Genomic DNA, 23,684 nt, shown 5'->3' with positions numbered 1-23,684 from the left:
GCGTCTTTCAACATCAGTGACCTAATGTCACTAGAGAAGGAAACATCCCAGTTAACATTTTGGGTGCATTTTTTTTAGCGTGCAGTGCAGATTTTGCAAAGTATTCAAAAGGAGACTAAGAGCAGAAGGCGGTGTTCGAGAAAGAAAAATACCAAGAAGAGAGTGAAATGGGAAAATAGCAAACTAAAATGAATAGAAAAAGGGCTATAAATACGATACAGGATCGGTCATGCCATAGCAGACAGCAGAACTGATGATCACACAGGTCTCAGTAAAGACTGACGAAGCAGAGCTAGCTGTTTTATTTAAACTATTTCGGGTTCAGTTGTGAGACGGCAGAACTATACACCTTTCCTGGTGGGCCACTTCCTGGAGTAAGTTACATTACCCACCCTTTTGGGTCACTTCTCTGTTGAGTGCATTCATGTGTGTCAAAATCGCAGGAGTTGTCACTTTAACCAGGGGTCACTTCCCTCAGGAAAGTCACTTCCTTTGAGTCACTTCCCCTTGAGGGTCACTTCTCTAGAAAACCAATCTCTTTGTAGGTCGGTTCCTCCGTGGGTCACTGCACTTGAGGGTCCCATCTCCTGGCGAGTCATTATTCTCAATGGGTCACCACTCCTGTTGAGTCACTTCCCTAGGTGGGTCACTTTCCCATGCATCACTTCTCTGGTGCACTCTGGCAAATCAAACTTGAATATTCGGTCAGGTATAAGTGGTCGAAGTGAATTCAGTGCTCACAAGGCCGGTCACCAAAGAAGGCATGTTGTCACGCATTGGTCCAGTGGGAAAGCTTAAGCCATTGAAACACCCAACCAAGAGCCTCCACAACCCCGCCATATATTTGTTCCGCCATTCTGGTGGGTCGCTTCCCTTGTGAGTCATTCCCTCCCTTCACTTGACTGGGGTGAAGATTGACTGAGAGGTCAGGAAGACTGTGGTGAACCCCTGGGAGTCTAGATAGTAATCTCGGCCTATGCGGGAATCTCTCACCCCTCTAAGCCCGCCCCACACGAGCAGTGCCCACTGTCTTTGACTTGTACCCCTTTAGACATCCAGCATCACTTCTTGCTTTATGCCAAGGGCACAACGAGGATAATATTTGAGGGGAGTGCTGAGGGTACAACGAGGGAGATATTGGAGGGGAACGCCGAGGTGTGGAGTGGGGTTGAAGCCGGGCCCTGGGAGGAGATACTCCTAGTTCACAAGAAGCAGGTAGACGGGAACTTGACAGGAGGGCCAGGTGAAAAGAGTGAGAAGGGGAGCGCGTGGCAGGTGAAGACAACAAAAGAGGCGCGAGGCTGGTGAGGAGGGAACGCGGCCAGGCAGGTGGGGAAGAAGAGGTTGGGAAAGGGGAGGAGGAGGGCGGAGCAGGTTCAGAGGAGGCGCGAGGCAGCAGGCAGGGGATAGAAAGGAGTGTGCTCGGCGATGAGGAGAGCCAGCTGCGGGGGGGAAAGAGTTGCGAGGACGGCGAGACTGTTGGCGAGAAAGGTAAGTACGATAAGAAATTAAAGAGGGTTGAGAAGGAGAGGGGGAATTTGAGGCAGGAAAGAGGGAAGGCGGCAGTTAAACATACGGGGAAATTAAATATCAGGAGAGGTAGCGCAAGACGAGCAGAGCAGGGAGTGAGAGGGACGGATGGAAAGAGATACTGGTGTGGATAAACACGAGGCACGTGGGCATACCCAGCACAGGAGCACAGCCAGTGTGCATAATGGTGGGTATTTAAGGCTTTATGCAGGGATCACTTTCTCTACCACTGCCGGAAAAAGCACATTGAACCGCCCGGCCCCCGGAAGGGCGGCAGGGGGGCCTAAGCATAGGACGAGCCCCTGTGTGCACGCTCCCCCTCTCCTGGCACTCTAGTGCTCCATGCGGGGCCCATCCTTGTGTGTCCAGGGGATTCTGCTGGTTGCAGAACACACAAGTGACAGGAGTCGTGGGGATTTCAGCCCATGCAGTACTGAGGGATTTCAAATGTTGTGTGTTCAGTGGATTACAGTGCATGCGATGAACACGAGTGAAGTGTACGCTGGTACTTGTACAACATGCAGCGCACAGACCCTACAGCCCAGTTTTACTAAGGCTTTGCACCAGTGTTAGCGCAACGCTAAGCAGCACGTGCTATTTACTATTCAGTGCAAACAAGTTTTTTTTGCATTGGAAAGGTACAGTTTTCATTGCACAAAAACTGCTTTGCACCGTTTCTGTCAAGGGAGCAATGTTGGGGGGCAAACACCCATAGGTTTTGATGCAAAGTCCGATCTATTAAGATAGCCAGACTGTGATTTGCGGCAAAAGCTAACTTGCACTGGAAACTGGTATAAAGTAAGGAGTATATATATGTTCATTTCTTCAACAACAAAAAAGACAACACTTGCTTCCTACAGCACGCATCCAGCGTGTAGGAAAACCTCCCGAGTTTGTTCAGTCATAGGAATTTGTACTGGGAGGGTAAGCTTTTTCCGCCTTGCACAATTGGCAGCACAGCAATTTTAGAATATGTTGTGTGAAAAGTAAATCGCGGGCCATCACGCGATTTCCGTGCATGCTGTGCAAATTGTCATGTGTTCCTGAGGATTCTGGAGCTTGAAGTGAACATTGTAACGAGTGTCCTGGAAATTTCTCTGCATGTAATGCGCAGAAGTGATATGTATTGGGGATGGTAGTGCACAAAGCTGAAGTGTGTTACGGGGATTGTACTTCTGTGTTTTTTAAAGCATAGTGAAGACCTGTGGCCTGCAGTGCCAGCAGCAGGAAGCTCAGCCCCCGCCTCTCGACGCTCTCTCTTTATGCGTCACCCATTGGCTGCCTCCTCTGGTTTCTGGTTTACTCTCTTCGCTGCTGGGCATGCGAACGTGCAGCTGCATGCCCAGGCGCTGGGACGGGCCTCAGAACACGTGGCAGGCTTGTGCTCCAAAAATATCTGTTGCCTTGGGCCACTCATCTTCATTGATGGGCAACAAGTGCTTTATGAGTCGTGCGCTCCTCACCCTACCCCACCTCACTGGGCTGTGCGTCGACAGGCACCGGTGAAAGGCTCACTGCTCGGCAGGAACACGTGACCACACCATACCAGTGCTAGCTACTACCCACCTGGAGCCATGTACTGACCCACACATGTGGCCATTCCACTTCATGGCAGGGGCTCCACACATACGACATGAGTGACAGGTCTGTTTCACACCAGGGGCCAGGAATCAACCTCACACAGTAGCAGAAGCCGTGCACAACTCATGCTGTTGACAGGCCTAGTTTGCTGCCCACCTACACAAGGAAAAGTCCTCATTGGCCAGGCGCTGAGCACTGTGCAGTTACAGGAGCAGTCCCATTCCAGTGCAAGGCTGTGCACTGACCTTCTCCAGGGCCAGTGATGCTCCCATCCTGCCCCCCCCCCACCAGCCCCCTACTCGGCATTGTCATTGCATCATGTTTTGGGGTCATTCTTTTTGCTTGGTGCATTGTTTCTGAGGAGGGCTGTGTGTGCTCAAGTACAATGTTTCTGTTAGCATTCATTTTTTATGTGCCACATGAAAGGTTGCACCAGAGTCAACATCCACTCTTCCTTTTAGGCTCAGCACTTCACTGATTAAAAGTGTCTGGTGTAATATACACAGCTGCATACGTCGGAACTTGGGTGCTGTTAGAAATAAAAAAAATTGAAAGGAAGTCACTCCCCAAATACACAGTGACAGTCTTTTGAACTAACATCCGGAAAATTTGATTATTTTTTATTCAATTGCATTGTAGCTGAAGTGGGAACATCCATGGACTACCATCAATAAAACCCATTTATTATGTGTCTCTAAAACTCTCAAGCAGGTCAACTAAGTCAAATGCTCTTTCAAAATGAACAATTTGCTTTTGTTTGTACCACAAACACTGACTCTGAAACGTCACCTATTGTATCTGTGGCACCAGAGGGAATCTGGGGACGTGCTTCTAAATTGTCCCATTTGCTAGAGTTTGCTTCAGAAATTCCTGGCCGACAAGAGAAAAGTTTACGCTCAGCTGTTCAAAGCAGCCAGCCCCACACCACCCTTCAAAGCCTTATTTGCAGCCCTGGGGTCACACTTACAGAATCTGCACCGACACTACTCCATTCTGTCCCTGCTGGCAGGAAGATTAGTGTGTTTACAGGTAACATCCCAGGTGTCACTTTACGCCCTCCAGCGTCCTCACAAAACCCACCTGCAATATTCTCACATCCACTAATTAAGATGTGAATTATTAGAAACACTGTAGAATTCCTCAAAGACAAACTACCCGCATCTATAATGCTACCAGCATTTGTGTAGCTAACAGCCGACACCAAAATGCGCCTTTGCGCTGTACCACCCTCCCTGTATAGACTCACTTCCAGACATTATCTACAGCATTCTTACCTATGTCACATACAGGTAGTCCCTGGCGTATTCACCATGGGCCTCACTACAGTATCCCATTTATTATCGTATAAGATCCTAATTTCCTGGTAGGTGCCACATATATCATCTCTTTCAGATAACCTAAAATTACTGCCTATAATATATTGTATTTCACAGACATCACTTAAGGTGGCACCTAGGCCCAATTTATATAAGAAAAGACATAGTTAAAAAATAAAATACGTTTATGGTCGGGCTCAGAGGAGCAAAACTGCAGAAACTTGCCAGTTATGGCATGCTTCACACCTAGCGTTCGCCATCACATATGCCATCCTCCATATTTTGCTCTTGATAGCCAGTCTTATTTTCTTTGGCCCATTTGAAGTGGGTGTTCTGTGTCTCCAGCATTGGCCAGCCTATTATATTTCGTATGTGCAAGCTTAGCAGAGAGTAGACCTGTAGTGTTTTTAGATGCCCAGCTGGGATATCCATGTGAGGACTGCCTGTAGTACTGCTTTTAGATAATGCTTATTGTACTTATTACAAAACCTGATTACACTACGTGCTTACCTGATGTTCCTCTGTTTTACTTCACAGCTGTGTATGAAGGAGTCAGGTGACACGCTGAGAGACCAGATGCAGTGTATGATGAGGACCCTCCATGACCTGAAGCGGGTGCAGGGACGTCACACGCGCCTTGATCCCCAGGAGGAGGTGTGTGCCCAGGCGCTCTCCCGAGAGCAGCGGACCCACAACCGGGTGTCTGACGTGTCCGAAGCCGACTCAGCCTGCTGCTTGGAGATGGCTGTGGACGAAGAAGAGGAGACCAGCCAGTCCACAATGACGTCTCCCAGCAGCGAGCGCAGCCTGGAGTGTGATTCGGGCTACTCTGAAGTGTCTAGCAGTATCCTAAGGGAAGAGGATTCCGTCCCAGTGCTGCGCAGGTACCCTCTGGCCAACCAAAAAGCACACAGACTGTCGTCAGGGGGTTTCCTGCGCAGCCGCCACGTTCAGAACCCTGACAGGAAGGTACGACCTAAGTCTACCTCTGATGTCTGCCTTGAACAGTGGCGGTTCTTGGATACCACCGAGGCAGAGGACTGGACAGTCGCTCTCTTGTCCCAGAGTCGTAACCGCCAACCCTTGGTCCTGGGGGACAACTGCTTTGCTGATCTGGTGCAGAACTGGATGGACTTGCCAGAAATGTGCGAGGACAGTGGTCGGCTGAAGCCGCAGGAGCAGAGTCGTTGGCTGGGCAAACCCCACGATTTTCTCCTCAACGTTTCTGGTAACTTCCGACGGAAGTTGGCCAACATTGCCCGCACAGACCGCAGCAAGAACGCTGAGGTCAAACGGCGGGAGCCCAGGGACTGCGGGCGGGAGCAGGCTGCCTCCAAGAGGTTCTCTTGCCCAGTTAACTTCAATTACAAGCCCAAGCCACCCTATTTCCACCAATCACACTCCAACATCACAGAACTATCTACGGACTTTAACAGGTTTGCTGTCATGATGAACAGCAGGAGCCGTCAACCAATTATCTGCAATGACATTGTGGGCTACCTATAAAAGCATAGGAATGTCGGCAGAACCATGGAACTATTCTCAATTTCACTTGAGTGCAGAAGCCAAGAGTCCCTCTTCTCACTGTGTTATCGGGGTGGGGGGGATTTGCAACCATCAGTGGTTACGCCATCTTGGAAGGAATACCGGTGATGCCAACAGTGAAGTGGGAGAGCCGTCATGAAGGAGGAAAGAGGAGTGGCCTCTGGATGTCAGTGAAATGGGGTGTGCACTTTCTGTTACTGCCACCAGATCCCCCATATCTGCCTGTGCTTCTTGCCCATTCGGATTCCATGCAGGATTGGGCTGGTGGCCCCCACTGTGCCATAACTGACTCGTAAAGGCATCAATCATGTGAATTAAACTTTGACACATCATAATGTTCATCCGTACATACACTGCCAAACTACAGAGGACTTCCTTTGAAGGCCTTGCCTGTATATTTGCTGCCTATATATATAAATATATATATATTTTTTATCGTTTTGTAAGTTAAAAATAAATATGTTTTTTTCAGTATTGGAGTGAAAGATCTCTTTCCATTGGCTCTTCACAGTCTGCAGTGGGAGTGGGTCCAAGCTGGGTTATTGGAGCTTTTGATGCTCAAGCCTTCCTGCTTCTCTTTGCAGAACCCACAGAACCTGGCGCTTGCTTTGAAATTCGTTTAAAGGGTCGATGCTAGGTTAATTTTGAGTTGAAATTATGCCTTATACAGCAATGAATTTTTATTAATTTAGTATGCTGCTGATTTTATTGCGTTTTTTAATTCGTTTGCCTAAGCCTCTGTACAGCCCATGGCGAGGGGCCAGAGCTCACAATTGGCCCTTTATACATAGTGCAAGGCCAGGGAAACCCAATGTCCGTTACAGATAGTGCAGCCCCAGCGGAGACCAGTGACGCATTATAGCTAGTGCAGTACCAGCGGAGGCCAGTGGCCCGCTAGATATAGTGCAGCAACAGCGGAGACCAGTGAACCATCATAGATAGTGCAGCACCAGAGGAGACCAGTGGCACATTTTAAATAGTGCAGCACCAGCGAGATCAGTGGCCCATTCTACATAGTGCATCACCAGAAGAGACCAGTGACCAATTATAGATAGTGCAGCACCAGAGTAGACCAGTGGCCCATTATAGATAGTGGTGCACTAGAGGAGACCATTGACCCATTATAGATAGTGCAGCACCAGAGTAGACCAGTGGCCCATTATAGATAGTGGTGCACTAGAGGAGACCATTGACCCATTATAGATAGTGCAGCACCAGAGTAGACCAGTGGCCCATTATAGATAGTGGTGCACCAGAGGAGACCAGTGGCTCAATACAGATGGTGAAGGATCAGAGTAGACAGGTGGTCTTTTATGGGTGCCGCAAGGCCAGAGGAGGCAGAGGGTTCTATGTAGATAGTGCAGGGCTTGAGGAGACCAGTGGTCTACTATAGCACCAGAGGAGACTAGGAGCCACACATACGACACATTTTAGTAGTTGCAAATAAATAAGCGGGCGATTTGTGACAGCGAAAGAGTTGTTTGGCATGTACTAACCCTATTTTGCGATTCAATAACCTACTACCGACTCACAAAATAGGGTTTGCAAGTTGGTATTAGGAAGGGGCGTTTCAAGGGCTTCCCTTCCTATTAGCGTGTTGCGGGAGCATGTATGAATGTTTTGTGACTGGAATGCGGTCGCAAAACATTCATATTTTACCGACTTCTTGAAGGAGGTGGTAATCCATTCGCAAATGGGAAGGGGTCCCCCCTTTGCTTTCTGAATGTGGGCGCCAACATTCTTTGGGAGCAGGCAGTGGTCCCATAGAACACTGCCTGCTCTTAAAAAATGAAAAGTTAGCTTTTCATTTTTTCTTTTTTAAATGCATCCAACGGGCTGCATTACAATTTAAAAAAAATGCTTTATTTAAAAAGCAATCATAGACATGGTAGTCTGCTGACCCCAGCAGGCCACCATCCCTGTGATTACAGGCCATTCCCAATGGTTCTCAAATTGCGACCTGCCTCATGAATATTGATTATGCAGGTCAATTGCGACCCCTTTGGGAATCACAAACAGTGTCGAGACACTGTTGTACATTGCATTTTGCGCATAGCAAAAAGTTGCAATTAGGTACTCCCAAAATGTTTCCGTCTTGCGTGTGGCCGTAGGTGCCTTATCAAGAACACATTTTACTCCTTTGCAGATGCACCGAAAGAAGCTGCAAGCTCACTATTGTTTTCAAGGAATTCCATCTTTTTGGGCGTCTGCAGTACCTCAAAACTCTTTTAAGGAAATGCATTTTTTGCAGAGTGCACAGCCTGAAAACACAGCGTGGTACATGCCGTAATTTCTTCAAAAAGGGGCATACAGCTGCACTGTGTGGGTGCAGAATATGTTTATGGCATGGCTGCTTTGGTTCATTAGAGATTGTGCATAGTCATGCAGGAACAGAAGCCCATTATATAAAGTACATGACTGCAGAATGTCTGTAATCCACATCCAAGGTGACGGAGAGTAGGGTAGGTCGTTGTGCGAATCATGATGGACACCTTTTTAGCCCGCAAATTAGTGCGGCCTATGTCATCACCCGAAGGGGCCAAAACTATACCACTATAGGGTCGGTTTTTATTAATACCAATGTATCCTATATACACTTAGGATTGGGTATTTTTGTACACACACACCTTTATTAAACCCAATCCCTAGAAGATTAGGTCTTCGGTCCTGATGAGTTGCCCAGATCAATAGCGACTTTAAGTGGCAAGAAACAGGTCAAACTTTCTATATACAACTCGCACTGCTGGATCAAACCATTATATCTGCATCCAGAATCCCACTGCTTTTAACTAAACAAGGGTAACTATAAAATGTGTCAGGGTACCTCTTAGTTACTTTTAACTCACACCAATCTACTCCTATTAACGCTCAGAGCACTGCCACGCCTACTTCACAAACAGCATCTAAATCAAAAGATCTCTGACAAAGAGCCCCCTTAAGGGGCCCGTTGGGCATTGCAGTGCAAGCCCAATAAGGAACTGCCCTATGATGAAACATGACCCTTATTTGGGTGTGTGAGGACCATTGCTCCTGAGCAATCAGACCCCCCAATCTGGTTTATCAGTTAACCACTGACTCTATCGCATTTTTCACTTCTCTTGTTAGGAACTGCATACTCTATTGATTGATGTAGTCCATTATAGACACATCAGTTGTCCATTGGTGCTAGTCCATTATAGACCATGCAGGACCAAGCCAGAGTAGTGGTACACTGACAACAGTGTAATACAAGCACTGCCTAATGGTTCATCATAGTTGGACCTAAAAGAATGTTGATGGTGGAATGGAGGCAATGCTACACTAGCTGGAATAACCAGCCAAGGCCGGCCTCAGCAGTGTGTTACCAGAGAAAATCGATGGTTCATCGGAGAAAGGAATATGCAGAATGATACTTGTCCAATCAGTTTTGAGTGACACGACTGGAAGGTGCTATGGTTTCTGTGTTCCTCAGAAAGGAGATAGTTACATGGCCATTAATTGATTTTCATCCTTTCTCTCCCCCCAGAATGTACTATATGCCTAGACTTTAATTTAATGGCACTGTGATTCACGAGTCATACTTTTTCGTGATTCATAGGCTGTCTAGGCAATCTCACCCACAGCTCTGCCCTACACAGCAGTATTTCATTTTGTCTGTGCATAAGACTACTTTCAGAAAGCTATGGCCATAATCCCTTTTGATTCACCGTAGAAGGTAGATCAGCCCGATTGACGACTGGTTGCCCCCATTATGATAACATTGCTTTAGAGGAGAAAGCTCTACTTTCTTCCAGTGCACTTGGCGCATGTTCAGTAGACGGTCTCGATTCCCCATTGATTCATGCTGCCCTGGCCCCACCCGCTGTGGTTTGAGAAGATCACTCTTGCGTTTTACCGGCACAGACCATGAGTAAGTTGAAAAGGATATGGTCTGATTGGAGCGGTTACAGCAGCTTGTGATGATGATCAACGAAAACTTAGCAATTGTTGTATGTAATGAGCCTCGCCCAGCCTGTGGTTATTAGAGCATCGCGTGTCTGGTTTCATTCCAGATTGAGACCTTGGATAATCTCACTGGCAGGAAATCCCGTGTCTGCATCTCAAACCTCCCACTGTTTTCTAAGCACCAAAGGCTTGAAACCACCAAGGAAATAAAATCACAAACACCCATGTGAGCCCTCAAAGCATCTCAGTGCATGAAATCTGAGAGCTGTACATCAAACCTAAGCTATCAATTTTCACTATATCGTCAACGTAAGCATTCTTGGGGAAGTATAGAATTACTATTCTAAGTACACATGTACTTACTTACCTTGATGATACGATGAAAGTCTGTATCTTGGAACAAATATACGTGCACATTTATATTAAAAATGCAATATAGTGGTAGTACATCATCTGGCTGATGTTGGAAAAACATAACTGAAGGTACACCGTGATTATCAGTGATGGAACAGCGATGTGGGGAGTCTGTGTTTAGTATGGGAGTGCCATGATGGTGCGTGTTCATTACATCTGATGTTAAGAAAGTAAGATTGGGCCATTAGGGAGGTACTACATAGGGCTCCTTTCACCAAATCACATAAGTGTGGCCATCTTTGACAACAGACAGAACCTTGAAACTAATTTAACAAGTCCTGGCAGCAGGGGCCGCCAGTAACCCTAGGAGTATCTCCGATACACCTGAGAGTTTTCTACAGATGGCACCATGTGCCACAACTCATTGAAAACCTGGCAGTCTATGAAAGCAGTAACTTGTCGGATAAGGTGGATGGGATCTCTGTCGCTGTAGATGTGCAGAATACACAGTACGTAAAATAATAAGGATACGTGCTTGCAAAATACAACTTTTTCACCAAAGAACTGCCACTGAATACTCTGAATTTGGGGCCTGATGAACAACACACTTTTGCATTCACAAAGCTTGCGATTGGCAAAAGCTTAAGGTTTATGAATGCAAAAGTTTTATGTTTGATGTACTAATCTCATTTTGTGATTTTGAAAAACTTTTCCAACTCGCATAGGGGTTTTTGCGAACCCTCCGAATTGCAATTAGGAGGGGGCATGAATGGTGCATACTCATGGCCACTGGAATTATGCAGTAAGAGAGGGCCTAATTATGCGGCAGGGTTGAGTAAATTAGGCGGCAAGAGAAGGCAAAGTGTGCAGAATAATGTACCACATTTTGTGCTCATATTACTCATTATTTTGTAATTTTTACACTTGTTAACACTGTCTGGGTATTGGTTGCACGTCATTAGTACTAGTTTAATATCCAAGCAACAAAAAAGTAACAAGTTAATGTAGGGCCTTCTGCATCGTTAACATGTGTCACTGTGTTTTTAGTACCTGTTGGACCGTTTGAGCTAGACACAATTTTTTTTAATTTTAAGATTATGCAGCAGACGATGGATTATGTGGCAAATGCAGTAGATCTATATATATGCAAAAAAAATGCCCTTGTCGCAGAATCACTCCGAATACTGTGTCCTTCTTGGGCTGCTGGTAGTGTCTCAATCTGCCTCTGTACTAGAGGCTTCAATGGGCTTTTAAGCCATCGCCCTCCCTGTCTTGGGCACTCTTTCCTTCATGAGGTCCCCTACAGCTTGTAGAGTTACCATGCATGTACACAGCGACACCTACAAATAGGGAGAAAACTCCCTGCTCATTGGCGTCATGTTTACTCTGTTCTACAAAAACAAAGCCCAAAATGGTTGCAGGATCGCATTATTCCAGTGACCCTGAATATATGGACATGGTTTTGATGGGTAGACCTGAAAGAGGAACAAGAAGAGGAGTGAGGAGGAAGCCATATTACCTCTACAATATGTGTTAATCTTAGTGGATGAGTTTAGTAGCGTACCGCAGACGCATGGTGGTAGACAGTGGCGGCTGGCATTTAACGGTGTGGGGGCGGGGCGACGGAGGGAAGGAAGACAAAAATAGAACAAACACTTACCAGTCTGCCGCTGTCGCCTTCTCTCCTTCCTTTTCGCTCACTTCCTGGGCAGTAAGCAGGAATCACCCGGCTCCCAGCCTCCCGATAGCCAATCACAATACTGCAATGCATCATTGTGATTGGTCCGAGTGCCGTGGTTCAACGTTCAGCTATGGAATGGGAGGCTGGGCATGTTCTCCATGCAGGCTGGAATGCAGCCTGCATGGAGAACATGCACAGTGCGCATGATGATTTGAACGGCCCGAGATGGCCGGCCAAAGCGTCCTGCGCACTTGGAGTGGCCAAACCACTCCTCCCCTGCCCTGCTCTGTGAGGAGAGCAGCCCCGTCCCTACCCAGCTGAGCAAGGGGAAAAGTAAAATGATAACAACAATAGGTTATTATCATTTTATTTTTTTCCTTTTTTGACCTGCTCAGTGGGGCGACGCTCCTCCGCCTCAGTGGAAGAGCCGCCACTAGTCTGGGGGTAGATTTCAATGCTCTGAAATTCAGACACATGAACGGAAGCTCAAATTTCCCTGCAACTGATTTCCTCTGAAGAACTTTCAGAGCTGATGAACCTGCTGAAATAACTGTACGATGCGACATGAAAATGCATCGCCTTAACCCGTGTGTAATCTTTGCGGCTACTGTTGCACTGTATATGTTATTGAAAACAAAAAAACAAAATTAGAAAGTGGTCTACGTTTATGAAAGTAGTGTTTTGTTTGTCATCTCTAAAGTAAGGAAAGGTCAACTCTGTATTTTTGAGGGAGATGTGCCTAACTAAATTCTAGGATGAGGTTACCTCCCATGTAAGCACAGTCCTCCTGCACTGACCACATGTCTAGACTGTGACTAGTAATGTTACAGAGATTGCTTAATTTGTAAAAGAAAAAGTGCTGGGGCCTAAAGTTATCCCCATAAGCACGTGGCCGGCGCTACTGAATGTGAAAGCTGCACAGAATTGATCCAACCTGATGATGCTTTAATCCACCACCAGGTACTCCCTTGCCCTTTATGCGGGACCCTGCTTTCTCCAGTTGCCATGGTTTTCCCTCTTTCTCTTCCTCCTTCTTTCCCCCTTGTGTATTTTATCACGATTATGCTAGGCAATAACATCTCATGAGGAAAAATAAAGCTAGTCCCCAAGATGAGTGCCAGTGGGCCCCACCTACAACCACCAGCTCAAATTAAGCACTAGTTACAGACCTACCTGTTGCAGATGGCACATGTGATTTTTAGAACAGTGGAGTCCATGACAGTTAGCTGGCCATTTTGACACTATTTCTGTAGAATTCCAAAAACTAGCAGCACCTTTGGTTGGCAGGTTGGGAGTTTAGCTTCTTGATAAACACTTTTATGGAAATTATTCGGAAAAAAGTTACAATATAAGAAGGCAATGTCCATTGTTACCTTCAGGCATGTGCCAGTTGGTGTAACTTTTATTTTTAGCCTTACCCATTGAGATAACATCTGAATGATCTCAGTGACCGATCAGTGCTTTATGAGTTCATACACTAGAATTCAGCAGGCAGAGTATCTTGACACCATAACATCCGGATAATAGAATGAAATATAATTTGCACTCAACCGCCTTCAGGTGTCCACAAACCTTGACATCTGCATTTCTGGTCTGCAATCCCTCTCTGTCATCCCTCTGTCAGGACTTGCTTTTACTTATTGGGTCTGGTGTAAGCCAAGAATATTTGGTTTTACTAAAATTATATGTATAATATACTTAAAGGGGCTTTCAGCCACCTCTCTACATTCATTCATTGGTCTGATGCATCTTCCACACACAAGGTAGTTCCCTTCAGTGCCAGTGTTTTTGTTTTTACTTTATAATTACTTTATTGTAGTCTTTGTGTTTAGAGCCTGATGTGATAACAGGTAGTTTTTGATGTGAGTATAGGGCACATTCCAGCTTTATCAGAACCCATCTCCTGCTAATGCTGTTGTAAATTTATTTTGGAGTGGCCTAGTTTATCTGACTGCTACTATTTCACATCAGCTTACATTACGTCTGAATAGTGTGCTCTGCTCATCTCACCAACCCTGTCTTTCTTTGTTTCCTTCCTTCATTCTCCCTTTGTCTTCTCTCTTTTCCTCTCTTCCCTTTTTTCTTTCCCCATCTCTTCCTTCTTTCCTTCCTATCTTGCCTTCCTTCTTTGCCCTGTCTTTATTTCTTTCCATCTTTCCATCTTCTTTTTACTTCATTCATTCTCTTTTGCCTTTACTTATTTCTTACCTTACTTCTTTCTTTGTCAATGACTTTCCTTCTTGGTTTCTATCTTGCCTTCTTGGTTTCTATCTTGTCTTCTTTCTCTCTCTCTTTTTTTAAAATATTTTTTTTATTGAGGTCATGGGTAAGACACAATAATATATGTCAATCAATTGGAAGTCAGCGACTGAAAGGTGTAACACGACTAAGCAGACAGCTGGATGCAACACATAGGATAAAACATGGAACAGAAAAAAACAAAGAATGCACATGGAGAAGGGTGTCATGACCACACTGTAATTGCAAAAGATATCCCCTAAATGGCTCCCAGATCTTCCACAACCGAATACATCGCTCATCATTATCTATAGTCAGGCACTCAAAGAGAACTGTATTGAGAAATTCTTGCCACCAAATATTAGGATTGGGGACCTGGGCCAACAACCAACGTCAGGCCAGAATTAGGCGAGCTAAGGCAATAGCAAAGAATTTGATTCCACTTAAGTGGCTGGGTGTAAAAGGTGTAGGAGAGTAGGATCTGCTATCCCCACTTTTTGCTGGTGTTTCACTGTTTTTCGACCTTATTCTGGCTGTGGCCCTGCTAATCAGGACCCCAGCCTAGCTGCTTCCTCTCTAAAATGGTTTCCATGTACATTAGGTACATCTATAATTGGATTCTGGATTGCCTTATCAGTCCCTAGTATATGGTATGCTATGTACCCAGGGCATAGGTACCTCAGAGGCCTACCAGGGGCTGAAGCATGTATTATGCCACCCCTGGGAAGCACTCCAAAATGACACCACAGGTCTGCTACTGCAGCCTGGGTAAGGTGATGCCTACACCCCTTACTGTGGTATAGGCTACCTATATCACTACCATTGCACACACATATAAAACCTATAAGTCACTCCTATGACAGGCCTTAACAATCCTGAAGGAAAAGTGCTTGGTTTTTATGTGAGAGGGTGCCCCTGCATGAGCAGAGCCCCTCTGCAGCGTTCGGAGTACCTCCTCTGATGCTGTTTGTGGTGCAGCCTGACCATATACTCTTAAGTGCATTATAACCTTGCGGTAAATTCTAACTTTGGACTGGCTGCACGGAAACATGTCGTATTTGGTGTCAAACACTTTGGAATACTACCCTCCCGCCAGTTCTGGCGGCGGAGTAGCATTCCACCCTTCTAGAGGGAGAGACATGTTCACACTGGTCTACCCGGTAAAGAATTTCTAAAGCCCTGGCATCACAAAATGGATGCCCCTGCCACAGACACGGGTCTGGCCTCCTGCTTCTGACTGAAACTCCGTCAGAGGAGGCCTGGACAATAGGTTTCCTGTCCCAGGGAGGTGTAACCACCTCCCCAGACAGGCATATGTGTATTGGGTCCGGGCGGGAACACTCTCTGGTTTTTTGAAGTCCTGCACTGGGGGCCCACTTGGTGTCCCTGTGCATAGTTCAGTTCAAACCGGTTGCAGGGGCTACCTGCCCCTGCTCTGGTGTGAAACTGGACAAAGGAAATGGGTGTAACCACCCCTCTTTCCAAACCCTCCCATAGGTGGGTCCCTAGAGTATGTCCAACCCCCAAACTTAGTATAAGTATGGGAACCCAGTCCTTGAGACTTTAGATTACCCTGGACGAAACTTTGCAACATATATCCTGGACCTTCGACTTTCTATTTCCGCTAGAAGACTGAAGAAATCTCCCTTGGGGTCAAGGAGTGACTCCCCTGCTTGGCAGGCACCAAAGAAACAACTGTCTGGTCTGCAACTCTGAAGCTCCCGCCGGACGCCGAAGTCTTTGCATCACCAGAGGTGGATTTCCAGACTTCCCCGAGGCTACCCCGAGTCCACAGCAAAGCTGAGGCCCATGGCTATCGTGGGTGATGTGGAACCGTGAGCCCTGGACACCGTGAACTTTTGCCGTTCCATCATCTTCCTGGTCTTTCTCGAAGTTTTGCTTTGGGCTCCGAGTAGCCCCAGCCTTGGGCATCTACAGCACCGAAGATCTCTGGCCTCCACTCCACGATTGACCCGTGGGCCAGTTTCCAGTGCGACTGCTCGAGGCTCCTTCGTGATCGCTAGCCCGTTGGCTAGTGGGTCCCCACGAAGGCAACTCCTCTTCTGATTGGGCTTTCCTGGTTGCTCCAGACGTGCCCCGACTTACCCTCAGACCTTGCTGGTCTACACCAACGTCTTTCTTCTATTTCCCCTTGACTTGCCGTTGCCAAGGCTTGTTGGGTCCATCCTGGTCACTGACACCGCAGCACTTGACAGACTTCGTGGGACAGCTCGAATCCAGCTCCTGGTCGCCGTCGACGCCTCCTGGGCCTCGTGGCTGAAGAGTCAAGACACCCGTCAACTCACCTGAAGCACCCAACATCTGTGGGCATTGGACTATCGTGCCCCTGGTCACTGGCAAGTGACCCAGACTCTGTCCCCTCTGCTTTCAGGTTCCTTCCATCCTCGATCCAGGCTTGGATCTCTCCGGACACTTCTCCTTTTCACGGCAGCAGCACTTCTTTGCCAGCTTCCATTGAAAACGACGCCGCGACCCGACACCATTTGACACCTATGCACCCGGCTTCCCTGGGTGAGGTAACTCGAGTACTCCGGTGCTCCCGTGGGTGTTGGCCGTAGACACCTCTAAGTCCAAAAGGGTTTGCTTGTAGTCGTCCTCTAAATGTCCTTAAACTCTTAATTTCCAACCGCGACTTTCCCCATAGAAGTTAACGGCGATTCGCGGCTGTGTTCTCACACTGCACGCGTCCCCCGTGGGTCCCCTGTGTCACTACCTTGGGTGGTTCCTTGTAGTCCAAGCACTTCTACAGGCTCTAGGCCTTTTGTCTAGTTCAGTCGTGGTTCTTATACCACTTTATTGGTATATGGTTTGGTACGCCCCTAGGGCCCAAACGTGTATTTGTGCTTTTACTGTTGAATACTGACTTGTAACTTAAGTAATTCGAACTCCAGCCTCATAAAGAGACTAGAGGGGTGTGTTTTATCTTAAATACATATATTTTAAATATATACCTGGTGTGGTTGTCCTTTCATTTGGTCATTCAAGAGATTATAGACTGGTAAAACAAGCTGCTTTACATTCCTTCAAGACTTAGCCTGAAGGCTGCTCTCCATAGCTACCACTAGGATATCTTTCAATAAAGGTTGACTTTAACCTATCACCATAAGGTTTTTTTGGACTGATACAGGGTGCCCACTATAACTAGTGGACAGCATATATCAGGCCAACTTCTCACAAAAAATGTGTGTCCTAACATGATTAATTTAGAACCTACCTCAAGGCGATTGGACAGAGCGAATTAAGCTTCCCAAAACAGACTGCCAATAGTAAGAAATAGAAAGACAAGTGGCAAAGGTGTGAACTGAGTCAGCCCGATCGCCAGAACACCAGAAACACTTAGACTCCTGCCCCAGGCTCATGATAAATAACCAATAAGGAGTATAATAGAAATCATTAATTAAAACTGATGAGATTTGACCCAGGAAAACATTCGATACCATTTGTGAGAAGACGTTAGTACGCCTTATTTCATCCGGGGTAACTAAGACCCTGAGAAGTTGGCTCCACTTGTCAGCCATAGTCGGAAAAATATCAGGCCGTTGATGAACCTGAACCTCCGCTAGGAAGGCATTGGCGTAAAAGTCTACATCTTCTTCCTTCAGACCCCTAAAAAGTGCAAAGTAGGCAAAGAGTAAAAAAAGCATGAACAGGACAGGGAGTGTTGCTGGGACAGTATGTCAAAGGAAAGAAGACTTTCCCCCTCAGAGAAAGAGCCCAGTGTGAATATGAAAGATGCCTGCCAACAATCAATAAAACTTTTGTGAACTTGCCTAGGAAAGGGGATTGTACCCAAATAAGAATATAATTTAATAAAGTGACCCTCGGGATCTGTGTTTTCAACAAGGCTCAATTAGAATCGAAGACCCTGGGTGTCTTAAAACTAGTCCTCTTGAAATAGACTGTGTCAATGATGCTGGAATGTGGAGTCATATCTGCCCTCTAAGGGAGATAATCCGGGAATAGTCTTCTGAGCCCCCACTGTTCTTAACGAGTCGAGTCATAAATGCTGCTTGAAAATATGCACGCACATCAGGTAGTGACAGTCCACCCTCCAGGCGTGGACTCTGCAGCTTTCATATATTGTCCCTAGGCTGTTTATACCCTCAGGTACATTTTTGCCATGCTGCCTCTATCTGTGTAAAAAAGCCTTTCGCTAAATGCAGTGGTATATAACGAAACAAATTTAAATAACGAGGAAGGATAATCATTTTGATTAAGTTACATCATCTAATCAATCCGATATTTAACCGATGCTACTTACTAAATATCTCCAAAGTTCCTTTGGAAAGTGTGCCAGAATTAAGCTTTATTATCTTCACCATGTTCAGGGAGACTTCGACCCCCAATTAAGTTGCCGATTTGACCCGTTTTTCATCCCAAGAAGGAGTGATATTAGCTAAAACCAGGGTATTGTCAAGATTGAGTTTATACCCAGAGATAGTCCCATACTCGCTCACCATACTTTCAATAGCTGCTAAGGAAACCTCTGGAGCAGAAGTCAAGATAGTAAGATAGTCCGCATAGGCGAGTACTTTAGGCTGTAGTTGATGAATTTAAAGTGGAACGATGTCCCTAAAACTCTTCAAAGCTTGAATGTACGGTTCGATATAAAGTGCGAAAAGCAGAGGGGAAAGTGGACATCCCTGACAGGTATCATGCTTAATCTGAGCTATTTCAATCATAGAGCCTAAACATTAAACACTAGCTGTGAGATGCTGGTAGAGCTGTTGAACTTGAGCAACGTAGCATGGCCCGAACCACGCAGCCGCCAGTGTGGCCCAGAGAAAGGGCCTGAAAGTCCAGTCGAAAGCATTTTCGCATCTAACATTATCACCCGACTGGGTTTCCTTGGGCACAATCTACCTCTAAGGCAGTGATAACAGTGTTAACATGAACAGTGGTATCCCGTCCAGGAACAAAGCCATGTTGATTCTCATCAACAAGATTTGAGATAACGGGTGCAAGCCGATTAGCCAGTATACTAGTGTTCATTTTAGAATCGGCATTGAACAACGAAATGGGCTGGTATGTTCCACAAAGAGAAGGATCTTTCCCTTTCTTGGGAAAGATAATGATGTTAGTCTCGGTCCATGGCCCGTGAACCTGTCCAAATAGCTCAAAAGAGTTAAATATATCACAGAGGATCAGGACCAAAACATGTGATAATGTAACATAAACTTCTAGTGGGAGCTGGTCATGGCCACAGTCCTTATCTCGGGCCAACTGGTCAATTGCGACTTTTATTTCAGAAGCTGATATTGGACCTGCTAGCCTATCGTGCTGTATGGTAAACAGCTTCCGATGATGGTGAACACGAAGAAACTGGGAAGTTTGCTAGATGGAGGGAACAAATTCATCATCATAAAGCATTCCTCTCGGATAAGGGCTGGATCGGTCACTATTTCCCCGTGAGGGCTCTTAAACCCAACAATGACAGATGTACTAGATCTATTGCAGACCTGAAAGTAAAGGATGTGGCCCATTTCCTCGCTGTTTTAGAAAAAAAACTCATTGCTTGGCCCGAGCCCTAATAATGTTATCAAGCATGTGCTCCCGAAAAGAAGCTTGAACTATCACAGACTCATCCATCAGGAACGCAAATGGTCCCCAATGTTGAGCAATTGCAGAGTTGACCATGTGAGAATCTAAAAGGGTGAGGATAAGCTGTGTATCAGCTTCGACCTGAGCAATCTGTTTCCAGCTAAAAGAAGAATACTTTCTGGGATGGTCCCTAAAAACAATTTAAGAGAGTCAGGCTCTGACCTGGAAAATTCCGATGATGCTGGTGCGTCTGCATCTGAGACCTAGCCTTTAAATCATCGCTCAGGCTCAGAGGCTGGGGCAATCTCGAACGATAATGGGCATGATGTAGCTGACCCCAGTTCTATGGCCTAAAGCATTGAGGACTTTATAAATAAAGTTTTTGTGCAAGGTACACTGGATCCTGTGACTACATCCGACGAGGAGTTGCTTTGGGATCCTGATGGCATTGAACTTACCCCAACCAACTTACTCCTGACAGCCTCTGACCGCAACAAAGCTCTTATTTCAACCTCAATACCAATAATGGGGAATCGGGGGTCCCCCCCTCTCTGTGTTTACCTCATCTGCAGTCTCATTCACCGGTGGGGCTACGTCTGATCCCCCTACCTTAGCTGCTATCAACAATATCTTACTGCCACACAGGGGAAAGTATTGAAAGGAATCACTGTCTCCTAAAACCGCTCACTTAAAGACACATGTAGTCCTATGGAGGCTTCGAGGTATATGGACACTCAATTCACGGCTGGGGAAAGTCGAAAAATCACAGAAAAATCTTCAAACTACTGTTGTTGTAGTCAAGACACAGGTCTCACACCAGAAATCCCAGATGACTACGCTCTCATCAAGAGTTGAAGACATGGAGAATTGATACCGCTGGAACAACCCCAGGGCCCTGGGGCTTCCAGAGGGGGTGGAGGGGGATGATCCTAGAGGCTATATCGTTTTTTTTTCTCCGGGGAGGCCTGTCTTGCTTTCGGGGACTAGGATATGGACAACATGATTCATAGAGCTTTTCGCTATCCATTCCATCCTCCACATGAGGGTTCACATTAACGCTACCAATGGGCCAGCTTGATATATGTGGGTAACTTCTTGCTCCGACAAGAGATCTACAGGGCTGCTCGTCCTAAAGCACCAGTGAAAGTAGCTGGAGTGGATTTCTTCGTCTGATCGGACTTTTGTCATGACACTCCAGAAGCTAAGAGCCTTGGTCTCACTATTGGGGCCTGCAATCCTGTGCATTCGATTTGAGGGGTAAACATATTCATGTTTTGATGCCCCAAAGGTTGAGGAGCTTCTGACTAATTGGCAAGGCAGAAATATGGAGAATTTTGGACTTGGTTGATTCTGTTTTGTTCTTTCCTTCTATCTTTTCCCTGAAGGAAGCTTTCAAGAGGCTGATCCTGATGCCATTTTCTGGCCATACTGTGCTCTATCTAGTTAATTCTTCCTCTTCCCTTTTCCTTTCTATCGCTCTTTTTTCTCTATTTCCCTATTATCTTGCCTATGTGTCACTTTTTTCTTTTCTGGATCTTTTTTTCGGGTGGGGGGGGGGGGGGGGGGGAGGGTGAGGGAGGACTCTGCCCCAAAAATTAAAATGAAGATTTACATTTTTGTTGGTGGCCGGTAAAAATTGGGGCCAAGTATCACTCTGTCTTGCTATTTTTTCAGGGGGTTTGCTGGATGTCTGTTCGATTATATCAAGTGTTAATCGGGGGGGGCGGTCCTGACCAGCTGATTCACATTCTCTCTTGGAATATCATTTGTTTGCAGGCTTCCCACAAGCGTAAATTAATTAGCGAAGAGATACATTATCTTCATGCGCATCTAGTAGGTCTCCAGGAGACCCATCTTTTGAAAACACAGGTCTCTCTTTTGGACAACCTGGGCTATCAGGTTTTAGCCTCGGCCTGTTTTTTATCTTCACAGAGAGGGATTGCTTTATTGGCTTGGGATAAGAGATGGGTAGTCATCAACCACTATATTAATACCTGTGGGTGGTGGTTGTTGCTACAGTTAAGAGGGGTCAATTGTCCTTTACGCTATGTATACTTTATAGGACGAACAATGATGACCCTGTAGTTTTTAACAGTTGTCTGAGCTACACGAACGGCCGGAACTTCTCATAATTTGTGGTGACTTAAATGTCACTCTTACCCCACGCTTGGATTCTTCCTATGGTGGCAGGGGGGCTAACTCCTTGAGGGGGAATATGCATGGTTCAAAGAAACCAGCCAGGGCTGGCCTGCTTCAATTGATTGAAACCCATGCTCTGGTGGATGTTTGGCGTCACGCTCAGAGGAGAAAGCATGGGTTTACATACTTCTCTGTCCCTCATAAATCTTTTTCCCGGATAGATATGTTAGTCATTCGCTCATGTCCTGTCTTGGTATTTCCCTGAATCCTAGGGTTATTTCGGACCACAGCTCACTGTCTCTTTTTATCTGGGTGGAGGGTGCTTATCTAATTTGATGTCACGCCCTTTGACGTTTGAGCAGCAAATTCTTTTAGAGGAAGCGTTTATTAATTCTTTGGTTAAGGAAGTAATGCTTTTTTTGGGGTGCAATATTGCTTCGGCTTCTATTCTTATAGTGTGGGACGCTTTTAAAGCTTGCCTTCTTTCTCTTTTGCCCTTTTTCTTCCTTCCTTGATTTCGATCTTGCTTGTCTTCTTTCTTCCTCTCTTGCTTCTTTCTTTCCTTCTTTCTCAAAGGCAAATGGCTGGCAGCCAACACCTGACTAATTGGCTTTTTTACGTCTGTGCTAGCCAAGATCATTTGACATTTCTTAAAGCATGTGTATTACATACTTATTTATAGGAGTTTTCAGCTAGCCTTCATTCGTAAGTCTGTGGTGCATCATTCAAATTTTCTTCCACCCACTCCAACAGGCATCAAGGGGCAATTAGTCAGCCCAATTAAGTAAGCTATTGGCTGACTTCACTATGACTTGTGGCCTGCTGGTTTTTTAAAAGGACCACATCCACACACAAAGCGATTCCCTTTAGTGACAGGGAGTTCTATGATATCTCCTTTTTTGAGAGGCAAAAAAAACATTTTTTCTTTTAGTCAATGTTTCACAAAAACAATGACAGAATAAGAATTGCCAAAAAGCTGGCAGCCGATGCCAGACCTATTGGCTATGCCAATGCTTGTTTTCACTGAAGTTACTACTGTGTCCCAGTGGAGAATTTGTGCAGGTGAACAAGAAATGCTTTAGAGGCAAAAATGATTGCATCTGCCTTGGCTCCATTTTGTGTTAGAATTTCTTGTATTCAAATAGCTATTGTTGCTACACAGAAGTGCAAGCCAGTAGATCGAGGTTAATAAACTAAGCATTAAACAAGACACAAAGAGGAGATGTCCTGTACCCTTCCTATGAAAGCACCCAGAGATTGATGATTTTTTAAATTTTCCATAAGTTGTTTTTACATAAATGGTCAACACCACATTCACTGGTAACAAGAAATGTGAAAAGCAGAGCTGTAGTAAGGATCACACAATGGTCCTTGATTCCTGAACAGTCTAGTAGAGAGGCATTGAAGTGAATGGGAGATGCCTTTAAAGAGCTGGAATGCAGGATAAGCCCAAATATGGTTCCCAGCATGTTGCGTTCTCCGCACGGTCTTTTCATGGTGGCCTTAGAGCACCTTACTTCCACTGATTAGCACCTGACGTATCCGGTTCAGTTGTGTGACGATTCTAACACAACTGGTTCTGGAAAAATGCACTTGATCACATCCAGGATTTAACAAACTGCGCTCAACCAAAACATCAAAACTAGTGGTCCCAGGAAAATACGTTTGTTCCCAGTTTCAGAAGATTGCTCATGTTAGCCATGTTAGAATGATTTAGAGTTTGGCACAGGGGTATCTACCAAACTCTAAATTAGGCCCTAAGTTCTCAAAAGACAGTCTATTCTCACATTCTCAGGAGATACTACTAGCCTCAT

At 45.8% G+C, this 23,684-nt stretch overlaps 1 protein-coding gene across 3 annotated transcripts in view; it reads left to right on the top strand.

The window, feature by feature from the left end:
- INKA1 (inka box actin regulator 1) overlaps positions 1–6,446 on the top strand; it is a 35,255-nt gene extending 28,809 nt beyond the window's left edge. For 2 of the 3 annotated variants that reach the window (XM_085625061.1, XM_085625063.1), the window contains exon 2: positions 4,965–6,446. In XM_085625061.1, coding sequence (XP_085481187.1) covers positions 4,965–5,933 — 969 coding nt within the window. In that variant the 3' untranslated portion in view covers positions 5,934–6,446. Of the gene's footprint in view, positions 1–1,375; positions 1,492–4,964 lie in introns of those variants that run through there. The other variant, XM_085625062.1, reaches the window with a different exon arrangement.
- Positions 6,447–23,684: the final 17,238 nt, after the last annotated feature.

Source organism: Triturus cristatus, chromosome 9 (assembly GCF_964204655.1).
Source record: "Triturus cristatus chromosome 9, aTriCri1.1, whole genome shotgun sequence".
Taxonomy (NCBI): Eukaryota; Metazoa; Chordata; class Amphibia; order Caudata; family Salamandridae; genus Triturus; species Triturus cristatus.
Note: the sequence above shows the minus strand (reverse complement) of the source record. Positions and strands in the feature narration are given on the sequence as shown.